Raw genomic sequence first — 22,123 nt, 5'->3', positions numbered from 1 at the left:
TATCCAACGGTTTTATTTTGACTTTTAAGTTTTAAATTTTGAATTATTGAAGTTTTTAAAAATGGAGGCATGATGGAGGCACAAAAAATAGAGGCATTTGAACCCTCCTCATATATATATATATATATATATAGAGGTCGTTATTCTACTTCCATAAACATATGTAAGCATATACTTATAACTCGTTTTTGTGTTTCCAATGTTCAAATGGTCGATCTGAAGTGCTTGACATGTTTTCCATATTAATGTGCTTGGAGACCAAATTTTACAGTTTTTGGAACTTTTTTTTTACGCTAAGCATAGAAGGCCTCCATGCAACAGCTCAATATTTGAGTTTTCAGAATCCTAACGGTCAATCCGAACCGTTCAACATGATCTCCATATGAATATGTACTTGCAAACCAAATTTTACATTTTATAAAAAAAAATTTACTATTTTTTTAGATAGGTAGAAAATTACCTGATCTGAAAATTATGTACCCTTTAGATCAAGTGATTTTCTACCTATCTAAAAAATAGTAAAAAATTCTAGAAAATGTAAAATTTGGTTTGCAAGTACATATTCATATGGAGATCATGTTGAACGGTTTGAATTGACTGTTACGATTTTGAAAATTCAAATATTGAGCCGTTACACGGAGGCTCTCTATGCTACACATAGCAACCCTCTATATATTTTTAGTTTTGGGAGCAGATTGAGGAATGGAAACGTCAAGGCCCAAAAATTTTCTCTATAATTTAATCTGATGAAATAGTGAATTAGTGATATGTTGAATATATTATAAATTTAGAATATATTGAATCCTACGCTTAAAAAACATAGTTGACTAGGATATTTTGAACTGCATTAAAACTTGCGTCAGGTTTACATAAGAAGAAAGCAAAAAGAATACTGAATGGCTAATTAATTATAATATAAAACTTGTGTTAGGTTTATTTTCCATATGGGTTCCGTAAAAATAGTGATATGTTGGCTACATTGAGGCCAAGCAAATAACAGAGCATAAATTATCATTGTACATTTTTCTTGGAAATTGTGAGAGGTGGTAGGTTTCTATAATCAAATATAAATTATTGGAACATGCTTCAGATATTTAATAAAAATGTTAATTTTTTTTTTTGCTTAGAAAAGAAATGTTAAGTTTGCCCAATTTAGTTATCTTTTAACATAATTACACTCTATTTTTTTAAAATCAGTCTTTATTCTAGTGACAAAAGTTAATGTTTTCTGTTTGAGACATTAATTTTTAAAATTTATGTGCTCATACATAATTTTCTATAAAATTTTAGAGTAAAATGCAAGGAGCATGGTAAAAATTAACCTCCATTAACTTTTATATAATTTACATGAAAATTTTATATAATTGACACTCAACGTGTATTTTGACCACAGAGCTTGAAAGTCTAGAACTTGACTAAAGATAATATTAAACAATTGAATGGATTTACCTATTAAAAAAAAATCAGAATAAGAACTCGTAACAGAAGCAATAATGCTCCTTTATACAGTTGAGCCTACCAGCTAAGATATACACATATACACACTTAGTTATAAATCACATAATTAAAACTAGTAACAGAGGCAACATCTGTACATCACTATGCTTATAAATTCATTCAATAATTATATGAATTTTGTTAATAAGCAACACCACCCGAAAAACCGTCGCCATCATGGAGCAAACTCTCTGTTAACCAATACCCATCCCATGAACCCCCCATTCTCTGCATAATATTCAAAAGGAAAAACAAAAAATTATTGTAAATTATATGAAAAAATAATAATAAAGAGGAGATTGGACAACAGCTTATTACAAATGTTATAAATTTATAATACAAATATAAAACAAATGACCTGAACCATGGTGAATTGGAATACTTCTTCTTCCTCTGGCCTTGACCCTCTCACCCATACCCTTTGGTTGAACCGATTCTGCTAAAATCATAATAATACATGTAAATATTAAAGTATGTTATACAGGGAATATTCTACTGTTCTGATGGGGGTAAACAAAATGCTTTTTTGTTTTCCAGGGATGCACATTTCGAGTTTGGATCTCCTAAAGTAACCCAATTTTTTAGTTTATATCCGAACTGTCATATTTCAATCGGGCCGTCAGATTAAAGGGGCCCCATGTGCTCCACCTCGGGCCGGATCTAAACTAAAAAATTGGGTTACTTTAGTGGATCCGGACCCGGACATTTCTGGGGCATACTCACAATAGCATTCTTCTTTTATTTCAACAAAAAATAGAAGTTTGTGTTACAAAGCCTTAAAAGGTAAATCCAAATTTAATTATTGAGTTTTGACCTTTTGAGTTCTATTTTGCATGCAATTTTTCGAAAGAAACATAGAAAAACATGCTTTGAAAAATTTAACAGAAAAATACAATACAATGCACAAGCCCAATTGGGTTGAACTTAAACTCAGCTTTAAAAATGAAAAATGAATTATAATGGCAAAACATGAGCTCCATACAAAACTAAAATTTGTAATTGGCAAATGTCAGCGACTTGTCATATTTTATGGCCATATGATTCATTTCAAATAATATTCCTAAACCTGATCCAAGCCTACATAATTTCTCGGCCTAAATTTATAAAAGCCCAACCAAAATTCGGCCGATTTACAGCTTTCCTCATAGTTTCATAAGAGATGAACCTTTTGAGGTTAGTTGGTTTTTACAAATGAAACACACACTTAAACATTTTAAAAAGCAAAATATATGGATAAAGAAAAGAACAAATCTGACCTAAAATTTTAATAAAAAGGAGGATGAAAGCTCGTGAAAGTTGATGATTGAATAGATTTTAACATATTTCAGAAGTTAAAAAGTAAAAAATTTGCTATATTTCAAAAGAAACTGAATACTAACCTCTTTAACCCATAAGCTGCTCAAGATCTTTCTTTCCTTGTGTGAAAGAAGAACCCTATATGTCGAATGGTGAAATATTCGTCTGAATCTCTCAAACTGAGTTTACAATTTAAATTTTTTTAGCATTGGGAAAGAATAATTTATTGCTTGTAAAAGCGGTAAAGAATAAATTTCAAAGGAAAAAACTTCTTTCATCATCACCCAGAAAGCATGAAAAATACCATCAATGCCCAAAATAGATGCAAATGTTATTTTAACTAACGTACACTTAAAGAAGCAAATTTCATTACCTGACCAAGATCAAAATGACGGCCAAAGTAACTTGACCTTTCAAAAGGATCAAATCCTGCAAACTAACAAATCAAACACAAAAATTAACTTTAATAGATAACATAAACTAAAGAATTTATCTATATGTGCACAATATTTAATTTTGTTACTGTTCAAAGTCTGGTACCAGCAACAAATGCAATGTTGTCTGATTTAATTCTTATATAAACCATGACCAGTTACAGCATATGATACCAGTACTGGTAAAGTATCCTAATTCAGACTTAACCTTCAATTAAAATAAACAATGTAAGAACTTGAGAATACTTATTTTGGTACCAGCAACAATTGCAATGCTGTCTGATTTAATTCTTATATAAACCATGACCACTTACAGCATATGATACCAGTATTGGTAAAGTAATCCTAAGTCAGACTTAACCTTTAATTGAAATAAACCAAGCAAACAACTTAGAATACTGGTAAAGTATCCTATATGTGCACAATATTTAATTTTGGTACTGTTCAAAGTCTGGTATCAGGAACAATTACAGCATATGATACCAGTACTGGTAAATTATCCTAAAGACATAACCTTTAATTGAAATGAAGGAAGTCAAAAACTTAAAATACTGGTAAAGTATCCTACATGTGCAAAATATTTAATTTCGGTACAGTTCAAAGTCTGGTATGAGGAACAATTGCAATTACAGCATATGATACCAGTACTGGTAAAGTAATCCTAATTCAGACTTAACCTTACCCGATACATGACCTCAATTCCATAATCCTGACGAGGCTGATCATTGTATTTAAGAGCATCAAGTTGGCACTGCACCGCCTCCTCTGCACTAAACTGAAAAAATTATACCACTAAATGTCTAAATTATGATAAGATTTCTTACAATTACAAGTTAAATATAATAGTTATAATTGTGAGCAAATCGAATTACATTAAGTCGGGGTCCAAATTGCTTTTTCTTCCGCGTCTCTAGCCTGTTAGGAAAGAAATGGTAAAAAGGAAGAGAATCAGTGTTGGGTTTCTCTCAGGAAATATAGAAAGAAAGATAAAGGGGGGAACTGGAGAGGAGAAGTGAAGCACCAATTGGAGGAGAGGAAATCGGGAACGGGAACATCCGACGAATCTTTGGAGCAAGCCATTACCTTGCGAGTGTTCAATCGGCCTGATCGAGTGGGACCCGCCGTCAGAGAGACCGATCGGAGAGAAGCTGAAGTTGCCATCTCTCTCGGCTCAGCCTGAGGTGAGTGCTCGCTATTTCGCGGGAGTTGATTGTTCTATTTATTGGGTAAAGATTTTAACATAATGGTTTTAGCTTCAAGCAGCGCAATTACTGTAGAATTAAAACAGTGTGTACCTGGTTTGTGTGCTGTATGAAGCCAAAATAAATCTGTTAAAAGTTTTACCCTATTTATTTATGACCGTTTTTGGCTTCATGCAGCGCACGGACTGTAGAATTAAAACAGTGTGTACCTGGTTTGTCTGCTGTATGAAGTCAAAATTGCTCTGTTCGACGTTTTACCCTATTTATTTATGAGGTCATGAAAAATCTGGGAATGTACACTTTGAGTTTGAGGTCCATAAATTATTACTATGGTTCTTTATTCAGTGATTGTAGATTATTCTCTGAAAGTGATTATAACATTTTTCGTATTGATTTTGGATAGAAAATATTCGTAATCTGTGCTTTATAAATGAATTTCAAATATTTTTTTATTATTTGATTATATACTAAATTAATTCAAAATTTTATAAAATTGACATGTAAACGCAGAAATAAAAAAATGATTTCATGCTGGAAAGGAAAGGGATGTAATTGATTTTGGAAAAATGGCTGACACCGCAATAATGGTGCGGTTGTGCGGTGTGAACATAGAGAGTTGCCTCACACTGCATAAAAAATGGTGTGGTTCCTTCAAGCATTCATACCGCACTAAAGTATTAGTTTTTACATTTATTTTGTCAAAATCGTAGAACTAAAGAGTTTTCAACTCTATGGAACGAGCCACAAACTATGGTACAAATAGATCGCAAAATAGGTGAATATTTTGAAGAAATAATTTTTTATTTTAAAAATCACCAATAGAGGGGAGAGAGTTCGGCTAAAGAGAGAAGAGGGAAGAAGATGAGGACAAAAAGGAAAAAGAGAGAGTCACGAATTGAAAAATTTGTAAAAAAAAGGAGACTTATTCCGCATTGTTGGTATATTGTAAGAGAGTTTTGAAATTTGTTGAAAAATAGTCACACCGAATGGTGTAGTGTAAAAAAAATCTCGATGTTTACACCACGTACACACTAACAGTACGATGCCATTTATTTTTCAAATATTAACTTCAACCCTTTTCTTTCCAATAGAAAATATATTTTTATTTTCAAATAAAAAATCATAAACAAATTACTTGTAAAGCAGATTGATTTCAACGATATAAATTCATTTTTTGAAGTCAATCCAACAAATTAATTAATATATATATATATATATATACAGTTTTTCTATTTATTTGGTTAAAGTTCGGTTACTGAAAAAAAAAATTATTAATATGATATTGGTGAGCGGTTTAAAAAATTAGTTATTAATTTGTTAATAAATAGGGATTTATATCATGTTAATTAGTTCGTAGAGAAAAAAAACGGAAAAAAAGGTTAGTATATTTTTCATTTTGTGCTTAATTTCTTCGTTACACTTCATCATTAAGAGTAATAAAATGGTTAGACAGTTAAAACTTAAAAAGGAAGTTTATTCATACCTTCCTAATAAATATCCAATTAAATAATTAATTAAGAAAAAAAAAATTTCTCCATATGGATTCCTACCGAACTTGGTCACCCCTGTAATCCCTTTTGGAGGGTAAAGATATTAACAAAGCAGTTTTAGCTTCATGCAGCGCACGCGCTTTAGAATCACGACGTCTTAGTACAAATGTAATAAATGGCATCCAAACAGAATTAAATTTTTATTACCTAAGGTAACAGAATATTTCTGTTTCGATCTAGACCGTACAATGAAAATCTGCACGACTATTAAAGCATCCCATGCGTTACACCTCGGCCGGATTGGCCCAGATTCCGATCGGACGGCCATAATACAAACCGAAATATTATGTTACCTTAGAGAATTTGGCTTCAGATGTCGTAACAACTAATTAGAAATGAGTGGAGATTTTATCAAAGAGTTTTGGACAAAATCTCATTCAAAGTAAATTGTAAACCGTCCGATATGTGTTAAAATATGTTAGCACGAATCATAAAGTAAATCTAACGGTAGGATATAGCTTTGGATAAGATTTTGTCCAAAGCCCTCTGGACAAAATCCCAATTCCAATTTGAAATCTCCCAAGCTTCCTTCCACAGGCACAGGTGCTGCCTCCGGTTGTTGCGATAGAGAGTGCGAGAAACGAAAGAGGAGGAGAAATAGAAACTCGCTCGAGCGAAAATGATGTCCGGCGGTGGCTACACCTCAATCGACAACCAGAAGGTCTCCGGATCTGTACCGGTAAGCTTACCTCTTTCTTTCTTTCTTTCTTTCTTTCACCTCCCTTCAGATCTTATCACCTTCTCTCACTTCACATTCCCTAATCCCTTCTCACAGGCAGCCTCCGGTTCGGATCCCGTCACCGTCAAATTTGCAGGTGACCATTGCATTGCCTCCTCTAGAGTCTAGATCTACCGTTAATTCAGATCTCGAACAACTATTTACTATTTTGCCATTGCAGATTCAAATCTCCAGACTTTCCCCCCTTCAGAAACTCAAGGCAAGATCTCATCTGTCTTTCGTCCCCCGCAAGATGCTGATGGTACTCATTCTCAGATCTCCTTTTCAATTTTATTGGTATTTTAAAAGGTTTCAGATTTACACACTTTCTGAAGAAATTCAGGACTCGAATTAGTACCAAATACAGAATTTGTTGACAGCTTAAATTGTAAAAATAGGGGCACATAAGTGAAGCAGTTCATCAGCATTTCTTCTTTTGTTAGTCTGAAGTTATATATGTGTAATTGGGATTAGTGTATTCCTCAATTCACTGGTACATAGAGTTCAGTACAACCCTGTTAAACTATTTTATCTGGTATCACCTCCTTTCCACTTTTTGGGTGGGGAGTTCATGAATTTTTTTATGAAATCAACTCCCTTGACAACAAGGGTATGCCAGAAATTTCTCAATTTTCGGGAGAACATGTGAAAGTTTCCTATTGTTTCTTATGTTAATCAATTTGAATTCATTGTATGAATTTAAATTTGTGATTTTGTCTGAAGCATATTTTAACATGGACGAACTGGTTTTCTAGCATGCCTTGCCTCTTAAAACCTCAAATTTGCAAAATAGGGGAAAAAAACCAAAATATATAAAGGTAATCCCAATGTCAGTTTTCTTGCTGTTTTCTCTATAAAATATGCCCAAACTATCCTTCCACTATTTTTTTCTACATCAAATTAGTTTTAGTTTTGTTGCAAATAATGAATGAGCTGAGTGTCTTTCGTTGTTACTTTCCATGCACAATAGGCTTTATACTGATACATTACACACATGAAAAATCCATTGTAATTACATTAATTTTTAATGAATTAACTATATTTCAAATTTATTGTAGATACATTCTCTAGGCCGGGTAAGGGGGCGAAAACGAGCTCTGATGAATCTAACCAAGCTACTGGCTGGTTTAGCATGTTCTCAGTTGCAGCATACAAGCAATACTTTGATGTTGACACAACAGACGTGCTGGAGAGAATAAAAGATTCGCTCTTCCCTTTCAGGGGAAGCTTCAATGAGAAAACCACTGACAATCCTGATTTGTCAGTTCCTTTTTCTATAATTAAAATATTTTGTTGCCTTGTTGGAGTGAGGCTATGGTACTATGCATAGCGCAGATTGGTCCGTACTATGGATCAATATCTCTATTTTTAAAGTTCAAACAATCGATCTTAACCGTTCAATACAATTTCCATATAAGAATGTACTTGCAGACTAAATTTTACATTTTTTATAATTTTTTTTACTGTTTTTTTAGAGAGGTAGAGAATCACTTGACCTAAAAATTCTAAAGTAGTGATTTTCTACCTATCTAAAAAATAGTAAAAAAATTCTAAAAAATGTAAGATCGTAAAGTACATTTACCTATGGAAATCATGTTGAATGGTTCAGATCGACTGTTTGGTCTTTGGAAACAAAAACATTGATCCGTAGTATGGAACAATCTGGCTATGCAATAGTACCATAGATGAATTTTTCAGCTCTACATGAAACATCCAAAACTTGGCCAGTTTGGCAATACCATTGGGTTAACCTAATCTAACCTGACTTAAAACTATAGGACCTAACCTCTTTTTATATGCTAATGGTACTTCTGTGATTTTTTTGTATGAGTGAGGCTATGGTACTTTGCAAAGCTTGGATCAGTTCATGCTATAAATCCATATCTCCATATTTAAAATATAAATAGTTGATCCGTACCGCTCAACATGATCTCCATATGAAAATGTACTAAGAGACCAAATTTTAAATTTTTTAGAATTTTTTTACTATCTTTTTAGATAGGTGGAATATCACTACTTTTGAATGGTCCATAATTTTTAGATCAGGTGATTTTCTTAAAAAAAATAAATATAAAATTTGGTCTCCAAGTACATTTTCATATGGAGATCATGTTGAGTGGTTCAAATGAACTATTTAAATTTTAAAAACGAAGATATGAATACATAGCACGTACAATTTTGCACTCTTTTTTTATTCAGTTACTATATAACCAGAAAGAAACAATTCTTATTCCGTATTTCTTATTAGGTACGGTCCATTCTGGATATGCACTACACTGATGTTTGTAGCAGCTGCGATCGGTACATTTGTTACGTACCTGGCACATAAATGGCAAAAGAAAGACTGGAACTATGATATTAACCTAATAACCTGGTCTGCTGGATTATTTTACGGCTATGTTACGGTTGTGCCCCTTGGCCTTTATTTAATTCTCAAGTACTTCTCGGCCCCCTCAGGACTTGTGCAGTTGTTTTGTCTCTATGGATACTCTCTCTTTGTCTTCATTCCAGCCTCTGTATGTAAACACACTTTTTTATTCTTAATATTGTACTATTTTCTTTACCTTTTTTTATTTATTAGAGGAATTTCATGGATTGTCAAAGAAAGACAAAATAAAAGATATTTCACATCTCTGAATAATGGATAAAATCTTGTATAGCTAAAAGAACAGAACTGAAAAGTAGTGCTAGTTTGGGCACCATTCCTAGTAAATTGGTAAAGGTACACGGGATATTATCATTTATTTGGGGTTTTATATATATATTTTTCCTACGTCTGCATTATATTTCACATCTTGTAAGGGTATATGAAATATTGTTGACATCTTGTAAGGGCATTTTATACAAGGTCCTATATGCCTTCAAATCAGAGTTTTTTTTTTTCCTCAATGCAGTGCCTCTCCATAGTGCCAATAGAGATATTCCGATGGGTTATTGCTGGTGTTGCCGGATTCATGTCGGCTACATTTGTGGCTGTAAATCTGCGGGCCCACATTGTTTCTTCAGGCGAGAGATGGTTTTTAATTGTTGCTGGTATTTTCTTACTCCAGCTGGCTTTAGCTGTGGTTCTAAAGCTTTACTTCTTCACCATAACAGTAAGCAAATGATTGAAATTAAAATGATAGAAGATCGGTTTATGTAAGGTATTAAGGATTTTTATTTAGTTTCTCTAATGCCAAATATGAGTAATTTTGTTGATATGTTCTTTAGGTATCTATCTTCTTATGTCTGTTAGTTTTGCTGGCATCATTCTTTCCTGTTATACAAAACAAAACAAAAGAGAATAATATGAGCATTCATTTATAGAATAATATTGTGGCAGGTATACAGTATATATTTGTGCTATTTTATAGAAATTTTAGAATGTTCCTTCTCCAGTTTCAACAAGGACTAGACCATCCATTACCTGCATTTTGTATCATGAGCAGCAGTGCAATTCAAGTATAGTATATTTTTCTTGATTTTTAGTTTCTAACGAAATTGATGGCAGTTCTGTTGTTACATCTTATATATACTTGATTTTATTTTGTAGCGGAATTGATGACTTGAAAAAAAGTTAATTTATATAACTTTCAAATCAGACTATAAATTTATAATTGTGTCGGTGGTAGCACTAAGCAATAGAATAGAAGGATATATATATATACATGAAATGACTTTGTACCAATTTCTGTTGATTTTTTCTTTTGATAATACATGAAACGACCGGTGAAGTTGTAATAAAGGCCGAAACTTTTATAGCCACCATCCTAATAATTCAAAATTAATTACTTACTAATTGATGAATCATCTGCGGTGCATGAAAAATGTTATATCAAAGTGTTATTAATTGATGAATCTCATTTGGTGAGGCGGGTTGGAATTTAATTATGTAAACATGTTTCGACTAATGGTAACTTGAATTGTTAAACATAATTTTTATATGAAAATATACTTGAAATTTTCAAATTTTATACTCTTTTTTAGAGTTTTTTTTTTACTATATTTTTAAATATGTATAAAATCACTTGATCTGGAAATTTCGTACCATAGTGATTTTCTACCCATCAAAAGAAATAATAATAAAATTCTAAAAAATAAAGATATAAATTTATATCACGGTTCAATTTGTAATTTGCAATTGCATATAGCCTCACTCAAGTCGGCATCTATTATCTAACATCATTATCAGGACTTATTAATGTATTATTTGATTGTAATAATTTGTCTAAACATAAATTGTGAATAAATTATATTTTTATCATTTTTTTCTCTATTTTTTAGTATAAAACAAGCTTCTGGCAAAAAAGTAATTTCCAATCTAATTCAGCTGATTTTGACCAATTCACCCGCTATGATCAAAAGACCGATTCCGATTCCGATTCCGGTTTTTCCTTCAATGTTTTTAATCAAAAAGCAAAGTCATAAAGCATATGAACAACAAAAATATTTTTACAGCATTATTTGGGCGAACAAAACATGGAAAAAAATGGAATAATAATATAAGGAAGATAATTAACTGCTGTCCCAATTGAATTTGAATGCCAAAAATAACTCAGATTTTGAGTTTAAATCAGTAACTGTTCGATCATAATCCGCACAAATATAAAGGAATTTGGTGAATTTTAACTTGGATCAGTTCGTCCTCAATCAGAATGAACGGTCCTGATCCAAAGTCAAGGTCTGAGTTACTTTGAAAGGATCCTGCGGGTTAGCCCATGAACCAGTGACTAACTCGGATGGTAAAATCAGAAAAGGCAGAGCAGGGACTATGCAAACTTGTATCTGAAACGTCGCCTTGAGGAAGCTGAGGCTGAGAAGCAATACCTCTTTGATTTTCTCAAAGAGATATTGCTTCTCAGCCTCAGCTTCCTCAAGGCGACGTTCAGGGACGGATTTACACATAGCCCCGGGGTGCTAAGCTACCCCATGATTTTGAAATTTTTAATCACGTAAGTTGAAATTTAATTGAATTTTTATTTTCTTAGAGTTTTTATATAGTTTAGTCCCCCTCATAAAATACCAAATGTGTGGTTGTAGTCTGGTGGTTAAGGCTCTATTTTGTACTTGAAAGATCTTGGATTCAAATCCCATTAGCTACAAATTAATAATTATACATTTTAATTTTTCAGCCCCCTCTATATAAATTTTCTAGTTCCGCCCCTGGCCAGAAGGACCCATCTGGCTCCTCAGGGACACCTCCAGTAGTTGCCCCGACTGGTGGTACTGCAAGCAGTGCCGGCGACCACTCACAGAGGCTCATGCTTGCCAAGATTCAGGATTTGTTGAAGAACATCAGGAGAAGAGAGTCGGATGGAGAGGAAGAGGATGGGAGGGTATTTTAGTCATTAATAATTATTTGTGAAAATATTAAAAATTAACTAAGTTTAGAGTGGCATTTTTCAAATTTTAAGGTTTTGGACTGACAAATAACTAATTTTCCCTTTTATGTATTAATATGAATATAGAAGATCGCCTCCTGACCTTTAAAATAAAAAAAGGAAGAGAGAGATTTAAATTTCGATTCAGATCTTAAGTTTGAGAGTGGATTTGAAAATGTAAAATACTTCTAAGGTAGATAGTATGGATTGTTCATCTTTGACAGCAAAAGAGGATGAGCTTGAGGTTTCAACTTCAATTGATTTGTGCTTGTCTAGTTGCTTTCTTGTCAGATCTATCCACTCTCTTTTATTTATTTTTTTCTTTTCTTATCTTTTCTTAGTCCGTCTGTCATAGATTAAATCTTGTTCTGATATCATATTGAATTTTAGCATTTTGATCAAACTATTTAACTCAAACAACAAAAATTGAAAGGAGAAGAAAATAGTGGGAATGAAAAGAGAATTACTTTAGTCTCTTCAATTCTATTTTAATACAATTTTAGCAGATAGCACTACTACTGCGTACAAAATGAATAATATTGCCAAAATGAATGAAAATTGTCCTATTTTAGTCGAGAACAACCTTTTAGATATTACAGACAATTTATTCCTAACTATATTAACCATCATAATCCCCGCTGGAAAGGAAAGAAGGAAAGATAAGATAATTATTGCAATGCCATAACCCAACACTAATACGGTTGGTACTAAAGCACTGTGACTAGGCACTAGACTACCTGGCAAAACCAAGAGAACAAAGATGCCAAAAAAAATGTTAAGCCAAATCTCCCACCAAATAAACCCCAAAGTTCCTATCATTGTTAAATATTTATATAGTGCCTTTATGACCAGAAAATTTGGATAGTGTGAATCAATAAATATACTCACAACTGCACCAGTTAGACAGACCAAGCATGCGAGCCACTTGGACACTGGAGTCAGTACGACATATAATCCTATTGCAAATGAAGCCACAAAACCCTCTGTTGCCAATTTCATCAATCGTGCAGATATCATGATGTAATTTCTTCGATTTATTGGATCTGAAAAGGCCAAGGCTACTTGGATAAGTACACCTGTGGCCACAATGGAACAAACAAATGCACACGCAATCATCAGAAGGAAGGAATTGAAAGCAAAATCCAAACCAGGGGATGTTTTTCCGGCAAGAAAATCATCTTTATATGCCGAAGTTACATTGAATGCTGCTGTAAATGCTGTTGAAGCAATTAGCACAGTACCAATGGCCATGTTTCTGGCCATGCTCTCATAGTTCTCCACTATTTTCTCTTTCTTTTGGTCATATTGCAGACGATATTCTGATACAAAATGATCCCTCCCATTTATACCACAGTGACTTCCAAGCAGCTGTAGAGTTTGGAGCATCATGAGGTTGGGGTTCTGCAAAAGAAAAAAGAAAAAAAGGAAACTAAAATGTATTAATCAACAGACTAATTTCGGTAGCGCCGTATGTTGAAATAAATAATTAAATCTTTGAAATTTATTTTCCAGAGCATTATTTAATTGCATTAATATTTTTAATTTGAAATTTATATAATTAAGCATAAAGAGAACAAGCCTGATCAGTCAACACATGCCAAAAATCAAAGTTCATCCTAGGGAATACCAGAGAACTACATTCTTTAATTATTTTGTGTTCCTTGATTCCAAGCATGTTGAGACACTTATCACTATGACTACATGTTTTTTTTCTAGTTGAAATGCGTGTTGTTGTAATAAATAGTTATGTTGAACAGGCAGATGATGACAGGCTGATAATCAAATAGTAAGAAACAAATAGTGAGAGATGATGTGGGTGACCTTCCAATATGAAATTTCAACTGGTTTCTTGGATACGGCAAGGTCAAAAGGTGTCAACCCTTCCTTGTTCATCATACCCAATTGTGCATTTTTGGTTTCCAGAAGACGAGCGAAGATGTTTATGTGTCCGATTTTTACAGCCAGATGCATAGCCGTGTCCCCATTGTTATCCTGGGCATTCATTGCTTTTGCAAATTCAGTTTTTCTGCAGACCCACTGCACAATATTCTCCATTCGGTCTTCAACTGCAAGATGAATAAAGTTTCTGCCATTTTTATCAAGTAACTCGTCCAAGTCGGGACATTGGTTGAAGAGCTTAGCCACTACTTCCCCAAAACCCATCTTGACTGCAACGTGCACAGGATATAATCCAGAGGAGTCTGCCACATATACACAATCTATATTTTTCTGCAGTATCGCGCTTACTGCTTTCAGATTGCCAGATGATGCTGCATAGTGAAGAGGTGTTCTGTCTGAATTGTCAGTGGATTTTGCTAATTCGGGTTTCCAGTCTAGTACATGTGCACCCTGAACAAAATCTGGTGAACTACAAATGAGTTATTCACGGGCACAACATACTTGGGTATAGGCAGAATTATTTATTTCATACTTTCAGAGAACTGATCCAGCACTGATAAGTTGAAGCCTCAAAGCATCACAAAATAAATATTCCAAGTTTCTTAAGCAATTGAGTACATTTATGGATAAATCAAGGTACAGTGAAAAAGAAATCTGATAGTATAAAATCACCTACAATATCAGTACCTACGGGAAGTACATGGGAAAATTTTGAGGTCAGTTGGATGCTATTAGAATTGTAAAGAAATAAAGAATAATTTTTTTTTTTGCTTTTTTTATATTCGTAAGATGTGACTCCGGTTGGGTTTCATTTTTAGTCTAACCCAACTTGTTTGGGACTAAAAGCTAGCTTTGTTGTTGTTGTTGTTATATTCTTCAAATCTCAATTCTCCGAATTTTTTATTAATAAGAAAACAAAAAATTAAAAAATTTTAAATTTTAAATGTTGTATGGGAATTTCAAAAATGAGAAGGCAGGACTAGCCATGGCGTCCTTGCGGGATGCTATAACACATCTCAAACCAGGAAAAAAATGAAAAAACAAAAATTATTCATGGGACGCCATGGCCCCATCCAAACAGAAAAAAAAACTGGGCCGCCATGGCCCACCCTAGGTGCATAATCAAATAAAATTTTCAGCGGCACAACTAAGGAATCCATGAAGTAATTTTCATTAAAAAATAGTTATTTCTTTGGTTGGGATGAACCATGGCGGCCCTTTCCTTTTTTTTTTTTTCTTTTTTTGCTTTTTTGGTTTGGATGGATCATGGCGTCTCACTTTTTTTTTTCTTTCATTTTTTTTCTGGTTCGAGATGTGCCATGGCGTCCCTGCGGGATGCCATGGCTTATTCCTGCCTTTCTATTTTTGAAATCCCCATACAACATTTCCCTTCTTTTTTTTTTTCATTTTCCTATGAATAAAAATTTCGGCTCAATGCTCCTCTAGTTATAGACTACTAGTCCTTGTTACCATTGTTGTGTTGCCTAAATTACTAAAAAAAAAACGAATTTAGCCTAATCATAGAAGGACAAACGGCTAATTATAGAGACCATGCAATTAATCTTCCAAATATAATTCTAATGGCTATTGTACAAAAAAGAAAAAAGAAAAATAGAGGCCAATATTTGTTGATTAATCGGATGGCTTGGTCAGATCGATGAATGATGAATATTCTCTGAGATTAACTTTATTGCAGGCCTCTTTTGTTTTTTATTCTAAACACTCCCCGTTAAGTTGAGATCGTATGAATTGATAAAACTCAACTTGTGTTTCATTATTTTTCCTACCTCTTTTCTCAAACATTTACACACACACACACTCACACAAAATATTCTACAATTTAATTAGTTGAGCTTAAATGATTAAATAGGATTTGCATCCAGTTTTACCTCTAGAATTTAGAACCACAGCATGCAGAGCTGTTTGTCCATTCGGGCCTGCATATGCTTCTTGCGACACGTCCCCACGTCCACGTAATGAATGGATCAAAGAACTAACAATATCATGGTTTTGTTGCAGTATTGCCAGATACAGTGGATATATATTTTCGCTGTTGGGGATGCTCAGCAATTGAGAAACATAAGGGTTCGCACGTGCATGAAGGAAGCTGTTTATTACAACAGCTGGATGATTGTAGAGAACAGCCTGATATAAGGCAGTCTCTCCATCTCTGTTCCTCTTTGTCAGCATTTCGCCCAGGTCGATGTTGTTAGCCCCCGAATTGGCGAGTTGGATGAAGTGGGTGACTATGTTGGACCTCCCAGCTTTGGCGGCATAATGCAAGGGCGTCTCCAACATGTCATTGTCCTTCATCAAGAGGGACACATTTTTAACACATATCGCTTCTGCTACCTCACGGCGGCCAAAATGAGTGGCAATATGCAGTGCCGCATTTCCACCATGGGTAACTCCTAAGAGGCATCTAGCTCGTAGTGTGGTGTGCTGAAGAGGAGCCTCATGAGCTTCCCCTTCAACGGGGACGGCTATTTGACCCTCTACCTTTGTGGGTGTGGGAACAAGCCGTTCTAAGGTATTTCTGTCACCATTATGAAGAACAAATATACAATTAAAGTTTAAAATTTGAGCAATATTTTTTTTAAATATCAAATGATTTAACATTAATGTTGAATTTGCGCCGACAAATTTTAACATGGCGATTATGTTTAGCAGTTCAAATCGATTGATTCAACTTTGAAAGGAAAAAAGAAAAAAATAAATAAAAGATAAGGATGTGAGCGATAGTTCAATTTTGCTCCTTTTAATTTCCAGATTAAACTAACAAACAAATTTGAACACTACATATATAGTATCTTAATTAAATGAAAGCTTTTACATTTGCAAATTGTGTTATTCATAATATGTTTCAGTTTTATCACCATATCAGCTATTCTTTTAATTTTCTTATTTTGAAAACTCCTTTTATTAAAGATCCGAAGTATTGAATTAGCTAGGAGCACATACCGTGAGAGGCATTTTAACAAACACTTTAGGTGCAGAAAACACTCTTATTGAAGGTCATATTTTTCTGATACAACACACTTACTGAAGATCATTGCTGCACAGGTGACACCAGCTTAGGGTTTGAGATGGAAAGAGAATAGAGTAACATGCCCTGCGTTATTTGTAGATATATTTAGACTTTTAGAGGAATGGCAGCTGAAGAAGTGGTTTTATTGTTGTTGTTTGCTTTAATGGGCCGTGTTTGGGCCCATTAAAATCAGGCCTGGCCAACATAACAAATGTGCTAATAAAATAATCTGAACCCATTAGTCTTGGATTCTTTTAATTTGCTGGCAACGCTTGGTTGTCTACTTGTCTATCACATCTATCTTTACTATACCGATGTATACTAAAGGGGCCTTTAAAAAGAAAAATAACTTAAATTAAAATATATAATTGGAAAAAATTAAAATCATTGACCCAATTCTTTGTAAAAGAAGAAAAACCAAACAGAATTTTGCATTGACATAAAAAGAGAATTGTAACAAGTAACAACTGTAACGAAAAAAGGGATGCTGGCAATTTCAGTCATATCACTGATTAAGTAGAACATATGGCTTGATCTGATATTACAAGAGCTTCATTTCTCTTTTGCACATTGTTCTCTTCCACACAAATTTATTCATCATGAACTATTTATTCTCTCCATCCCTTTATAATTAAAAAACATACAACTCAAGTATCGTTCAGCCTTGGTACTGTTACATGAAACAGGCACTCAGTTTCAGCAATGGTATACTGTGTTTTAGTTTGGTAAAATTTCTCTCATGGGATGCACATGCACTCCTAATTTGATCATTTATAACAAGAGAGAATTCTTGTCACCTAAAATAACTCAAATTTTGAGTTACTCCGAGGATCCGAACTCCTCTTATTGAAAGAATTTGTAGCCCTGGTGATACCAGATTTGAATTAGGAGAACATACCATGAGAGACATTTTAGCAAACACCTTAGCTACAAACAACTCTTATTGAAGGTCTTAATTTGCAGCATTAATCTTTAATAAGAGTGTTGCAAATGATCAAGATTTGAATTAGGAGCACATCCTGATCATTTACAACACACTTATTGAAGGTTTTTTGCTGCACAGGTGACACCAGATTAGGGTTTGAGCTGCATTAGGATTTGCATTTCTGTAGATATGTTTAGACTTTAAAGAGGAATGGCGGCTGAAGAAGTGCTTTTATAGTTGTAGTTTGGTTTTACGGGCTTTTTTCGGCCCATGAAAATCAGGCCTTGCCAACAAAAAAGGTGGTTTGTAAAATCCGAATCCATTGTTGGATTAAGGAATAGACTTAACCTGTTAACCAGACCCCTCTCTAGTCTCTTTTACTGGTACACCTCCTGTACCAGCACCAGCCAACAAAATAACCCTTTATTCAATAAAACTAAACCCTTCTGATAATAAGTTCAGGCAATGAAAGACAGCAAAAAAAATGAAATGATAAGATCAAATTCGACTCTCATATTTCAAATTAAAATGTGTTTATAGTTAATACTTTATCTAATTTTCAGTCAGCCTCTTTGTTAATCGACAAAGGTTTTAATTTGGTCAGCAATGCATAGTTGTCTGTCACATCTATCTTTGCTAGAACAATATATATTGAAGGGGCATTTATAAAGAAAAATAACTTAAATTCAAATATATTATTGGCAAACATTAAACTCAAGCCCCATTCTTTGTAAAAGAAGAAAAACTGAACTCGACAACCCATTTTTTGTACCAGAATATGAAACTACAGGTTATTTTGTGCCTTAGAAGGAGGCCCATTTCGGTCATATCGCCAACTGAGTAGCACATATGGCTTCATCTGATATTACAAGAGATTCACTGCTCTTTTGCACATTGTTCTCTTCCACACAATTTTTGCTCTCATCATCATCATAAGAGTCAGCATTTTCTTCTTTCTTTTCTTCTTCAAGTTTAATGAACTGCGAGTTGAGAGAATTTGCAGCGCGTAAACAAGAAAGTACAATCATAAGAAGTGCTCCTCCAAGGTACGGTGTCGAATTGGCAAGAGAACCAAATACCAAAATCATGACTTGTTGAATTAGTGAACCTCCTGATTTTCCCAAGGGACTGCATACCACATCTATCGCCGCCTTCCCTTTGAACTATTGATAGATGAATAGAGATATATTATATTCCAGAATCATAACTAATGAAGGGAAATGTAGCATATTTATTCCAAAATCACATCTAAGGAAAATGAAAAGAAATGCAGAAACAGTAGTTTGTATTAATTCCTAGTTTAAAATTTGTGATTTTTGTATCCAATCACATTTTGATTTTTACTAGTATCAATTAAAAAATTGGACTACAATTAAAACACCAATTTTGGAACTAATATTTTCCTTGGGTACTAAAGGAATCATGTAGTTTCAAAAAAACAGAGAATATTCAACCTAATTATGTATGTACATAAAGCAAAATTAATGCAAGTTGCTAACCTTCATATCTTGATCTAATGGGATATAAGCCATCTCTTTGCAGGGATCGAATAAACTATACTTTGCACTCTTGCTAAAGATATTTTGCATTGCACCGACATAGACAGCAGCAAGAAGAGGCGTTAAGCAGAAGTGACTGAGGAGTGGAGTTAGAGTTTGCCCGAACAATACCAAGTAGAAGAACCCGACGCCAGTTATGAGCAAAATTGTTGGTGTTACCAAGGCAGCTGTGCCCCAACCAAATTTTAGAAGGATTTGCCGACCGATTAGCATCATGATCAATGTTGTTACGCCTGTTGCTGTTGAGAAATCTCCCATGAAAGAAGCTTATGCATTCGGACTCGGGAACTAAAAAATTTAAAGGAGAACTTTCAATGGATAATTAAGAGAGCTTTATAAAAAAGGATAAACAAATTATGTTGCTCACAAATATCATGAAGTGGTACATACGAGGGATGATTTAGGGTTTAGAATTCTAATTAAAAAATTATTTAATGATAACTTTTCTGAAAGGCTCTGACTCTTAATTTCTTTTTATCTTTTTTTTTGTATGTGAAGTTGTGACATATATAATACATATATTATGTTCCATGAATGACTACAATTTTGTAGAAAAACAGAAACATTACCTGAGCCTTGAGCTTAGATTTCCATGTAACTTCGACGAGGTTGATACTGATACTGTAAGAAACAACCAGTGTGGCAAGATCTTTCAAGTCATTCGACGAAAGCAGCAGCCTTAAGCTCTCTTTCACCCCTTGCTTCGGTTTCTATTATCAACATAAAAACTATTTCATTACATATTATTAAACCGCAGTACTAACTATTAGAAAGTTGAGTTAATGAACTTTCAGGATTAATACAAATTTGTAACAGAAAGTTTACAATTAATACAAATTTAATGACCTTCTTGTTCTTGTGATGATGTTGATAATGATCGGGTTTTGGAACAGTCGGATCTAGCAGCACAAATTTGTTAGTAGCCCAATAAATACCACAAATTACAAATCCCATAATTACAACCATGCTCATCATGCCTTTCAGAGATACTTCCCATCCATCAACACCCGGCCCCAACCTCTCGCGTAGGTTAGAGAAGTATCTCACCGTGCGACCCGCGAATATGAGGGAGACATTTGCACCAAGACCAAACAAGGAGTAGAATTTCTTCGCCTCTTCAACCGTCATTATCTAAAAGTTGTAAGAGTATATATGAAACATTAATTAATCTAGTTGAAAGGAATATTTTTCTAAAATCGTTATATAAAGTGGTTCAAAAAAAGCTTTTGTCAAGCTATAAGACCGTCAATACAGGACTTGAATAATTTTGTGCTTTTAGCGCTGTAATCTGATATAGAGAACTTGAAAAGGGTATTTTCTTAACTAAACGGACCTAATAAAAATAAAATATTCATTGCAAAAAAACTTGATAACATAAGCCAATATATACCAATCATAGAACTAGAACTAGTGCAATACTAAAAAGGGACAACTGTGATTTTCTCTACAATAAAACATGTTGAGAAATACTAACCACTCCTAAATTTAATGAAATTTAATGAAATTAAGGTGAAAAGAAATTAAACAATGATACAAATTCAGCATCGCATTCATCATAAAATTGACATATACAAATTCCAAACGATATTACTTCAATTTGAAAACACTACTTACCTGGTTAGCAAAGCCCCAAAAAAGAAGCGAGAGCACAACACTGCCCCACAATTCAGCCATGACATAAAAAAGACAAAAGCTCCAAATTCTCAAGATCGCCACTGGCCCAACAGAACTCGGCCCGAGAGCTGCAACGAGCTTATCAGCCAACCCGATTGGATGTATTGCATCCCTTAACGGATACAAAACAAATGCAAAAGCACCAAAAAATGCAATAAAAGGGAATATCATGCTGTAGAATAGAGCCTCCTTGGTGAGTATATCGGACAATTTGGTGTAAATCAGCATGAACCCGATCGCCGTCGGTAAAGTGACCCATGTTTTCAAAAATGGAATGATTTCAGCACTGCTTCCTTTTGTGGTTACCACAAGCACATCCTTTGTATTTCTTACAATTGTGTAGTTGAAGAGAATACAAAAGAACATGAGCCCGAGTGGCACGATTTTTTTCCACGTGTGTATTTCAATACCTAAGAATTTTTTTGTTTCCTTTTCAGAGTGATGATCATTGTTGGATGACACCACAGATGCTGTTGCCGGACAAACGAACCGATCTTGCCTATGTTGCCAAAAGAGCAGATTTTGCGGTGTTTGAGCGAATTTGTGGGTATTTTGCAACTTCAGATGGGGGATTTGAGTAGAAGTGATTTGTAATCTTACATTTGTTTCTCAGAATATGAGATTTTGGTTTGAAGGAGGGGCACAAGTTACCTTTAGAGGCAATAAGCCCCTCCATGTATTCTTTGAATTAAGGGTTACCACCTTGAGTTCTATTTTAACCTTACCAAAATGGTAGAGAAGGGAAATTAAATGGAGCTATGGAGAGATATTAAGAGAGGTTTAGATTGAATTTTCATGATAATTAAGATATCTGATTGGAGTCTAGAAAGGTCAAATTCATTTTGATTACAATCCATGCCACTACTTAAAAAAATATATATACACAGTACTACGTATACTGTTCAGAATATTCAGTTCGTATTAAGTATTTATTTGAATTTTAAAAAGTATATTTTATATTAAATGTTAAAGTCTCACAAG

General features: G+C 33.9%; 4 protein-coding genes and 1 pseudogene across 4 annotated transcripts; 1 reads left to right on the top strand and 4 right to left on the bottom strand.

Annotated features, from left to right (window-relative positions):
* Positions 1–1,471: 1,471 nt before the first annotated feature.
* LOC144548574 (DNA-directed RNA polymerase subunit beta) lies at positions 1,472–4,435 on the bottom strand. The gene is made up of 7 exons (XM_078297278.1): positions 4,249–4,435; positions 4,100–4,142; positions 3,910–4,002; positions 3,167–3,229; positions 2,877–2,972; positions 1,856–1,936; positions 1,472–1,725 (listed from the first exon to the last, which is right to left on the bottom strand). The coding sequence occupies exons 1-7, from the start codon at positions 4,386–4,388 to the stop codon at positions 1,639–1,641; spliced, it is 603 nt and encodes a 200-aa protein (XP_078153404.1). The 5' UTR covers positions 4,389–4,435; the 3' UTR covers positions 1,472–1,638.
* Positions 4,436–6,516: 2,081 nt separating this feature from the next.
* Positions 6,517–10,024, top strand: LOC144548586 (uncharacterized). Its single transcript, XM_078297289.1, has 6 exons — positions 6,517–6,658; positions 6,755–6,794; positions 6,879–6,959; positions 7,756–7,957; positions 8,946–9,213; positions 9,592–10,024. The coding sequence occupies exons 1-6, from the start codon at positions 6,599–6,601 to the stop codon at positions 9,802–9,804; spliced, it is 864 nt and encodes a 287-aa protein (XP_078153415.1). The 5' UTR covers positions 6,517–6,598; the 3' UTR covers positions 9,805–10,024.
* Positions 10,025–12,540: 2,516 nt separating this feature from the next.
* LOC144548360 (uncharacterized) lies at positions 12,541–15,058 on the bottom strand. The gene is made up of 3 exons (XM_078297028.1): positions 15,048–15,058; positions 13,879–14,425; positions 12,541–13,458 (listed from the first exon to the last, which is right to left on the bottom strand). Exons 1-3 carry the CDS (start codon positions 15,056–15,058, stop codon positions 12,541–12,543), a joined length of 1,476 nt encoding a protein of 491 aa, XP_078153154.1.
* A 456-nt stretch (positions 15,059–15,514) lies between these two features.
* On the bottom strand, positions 15,515–17,894 carry LOC144548359 (uncharacterized). Its single transcript, XM_078297027.1, has 3 exons — positions 17,883–17,894; positions 17,269–17,315; positions 15,515–16,492 (listed from the first exon to the last, which is right to left on the bottom strand). Exons 1-3 carry the CDS (start codon positions 17,892–17,894, stop codon positions 15,811–15,813), a joined length of 741 nt encoding a protein of 246 aa, XP_078153153.1. The 3' UTR covers positions 15,515–15,810.
* Positions 17,895–18,733: 839 nt separating this feature from the next.
* LOC144548683 (plastidic ATP/ADP-transporter-like) lies at positions 18,734–21,810 on the bottom strand (annotated as a pseudogene).
* Positions 21,811–22,123: the final 313 nt, after the last annotated feature.

Source organism: Carex rostrata, chromosome 33 (genome assembly GCF_964058835.1).
Source record: "Carex rostrata chromosome 33, lpCarRost1.2, whole genome shotgun sequence".
NCBI classification, from domain to species: domain Eukaryota; kingdom Viridiplantae; phylum Streptophyta; class Magnoliopsida; order Poales; family Cyperaceae; genus Carex; species Carex rostrata.
This window is presented reverse-complemented; position numbering and strand designations above follow the sequence as displayed.

Coding starts and splice junctions, on each gene's coding strand:
- LOC144548574 (XM_078297278.1), bottom strand. CDS start 4,388: ATGGCAACTTCAGCTTCTCTCCGATCGGTCTCTCTGACGGCGGGTCCC. Junction 4,003..4,099: donor AATTTGGACCCCGACTTAAT/GTAATTCGATTT, acceptor TAATTTTTTCAG/TTTAGTGCAGAGGAGGCGGT. Junction 3,230..3,909: donor GAATTGAGGTCATGTATCGG/GTAAGGTTAAGT, acceptor TTGATTTGTTAG/TTTGCAGGATTTGATCCTTT.
- LOC144548586 (XM_078297289.1), top strand. CDS start 6,599: ATGATGTCCGGCGGTGGCTACACCTCAATCGACAACCAGAAGGTCTCC. Junction 6,659..6,754: donor AGGTCTCCGGATCTGTACCG/GTAAGCTTACCT, acceptor CCCTTCTCACAG/GCAGCCTCCGGTTCGGATCC. Junction 6,960..7,755: donor TCCCCCGCAAGATGCTGATG/GTACTCATTCTC, acceptor AATTTATTGTAG/ATACATTCTCTAGGCCGGGT.
- LOC144548360 (XM_078297028.1), bottom strand. Junction 13,459..13,878: donor TTGAAATTTCATATTGGAAG/GTCACCCACATC, acceptor TTTCTTTTGCAG/AACCCCAACCTCATGATGCT.
- LOC144548359 (XM_078297027.1), bottom strand. Junction 16,493..17,268: donor AAGATAGATGTGATAGACAA/GTAGACAACCAA, acceptor TAATGGTGACAG/AAATACCTTAGAACGGCTTG.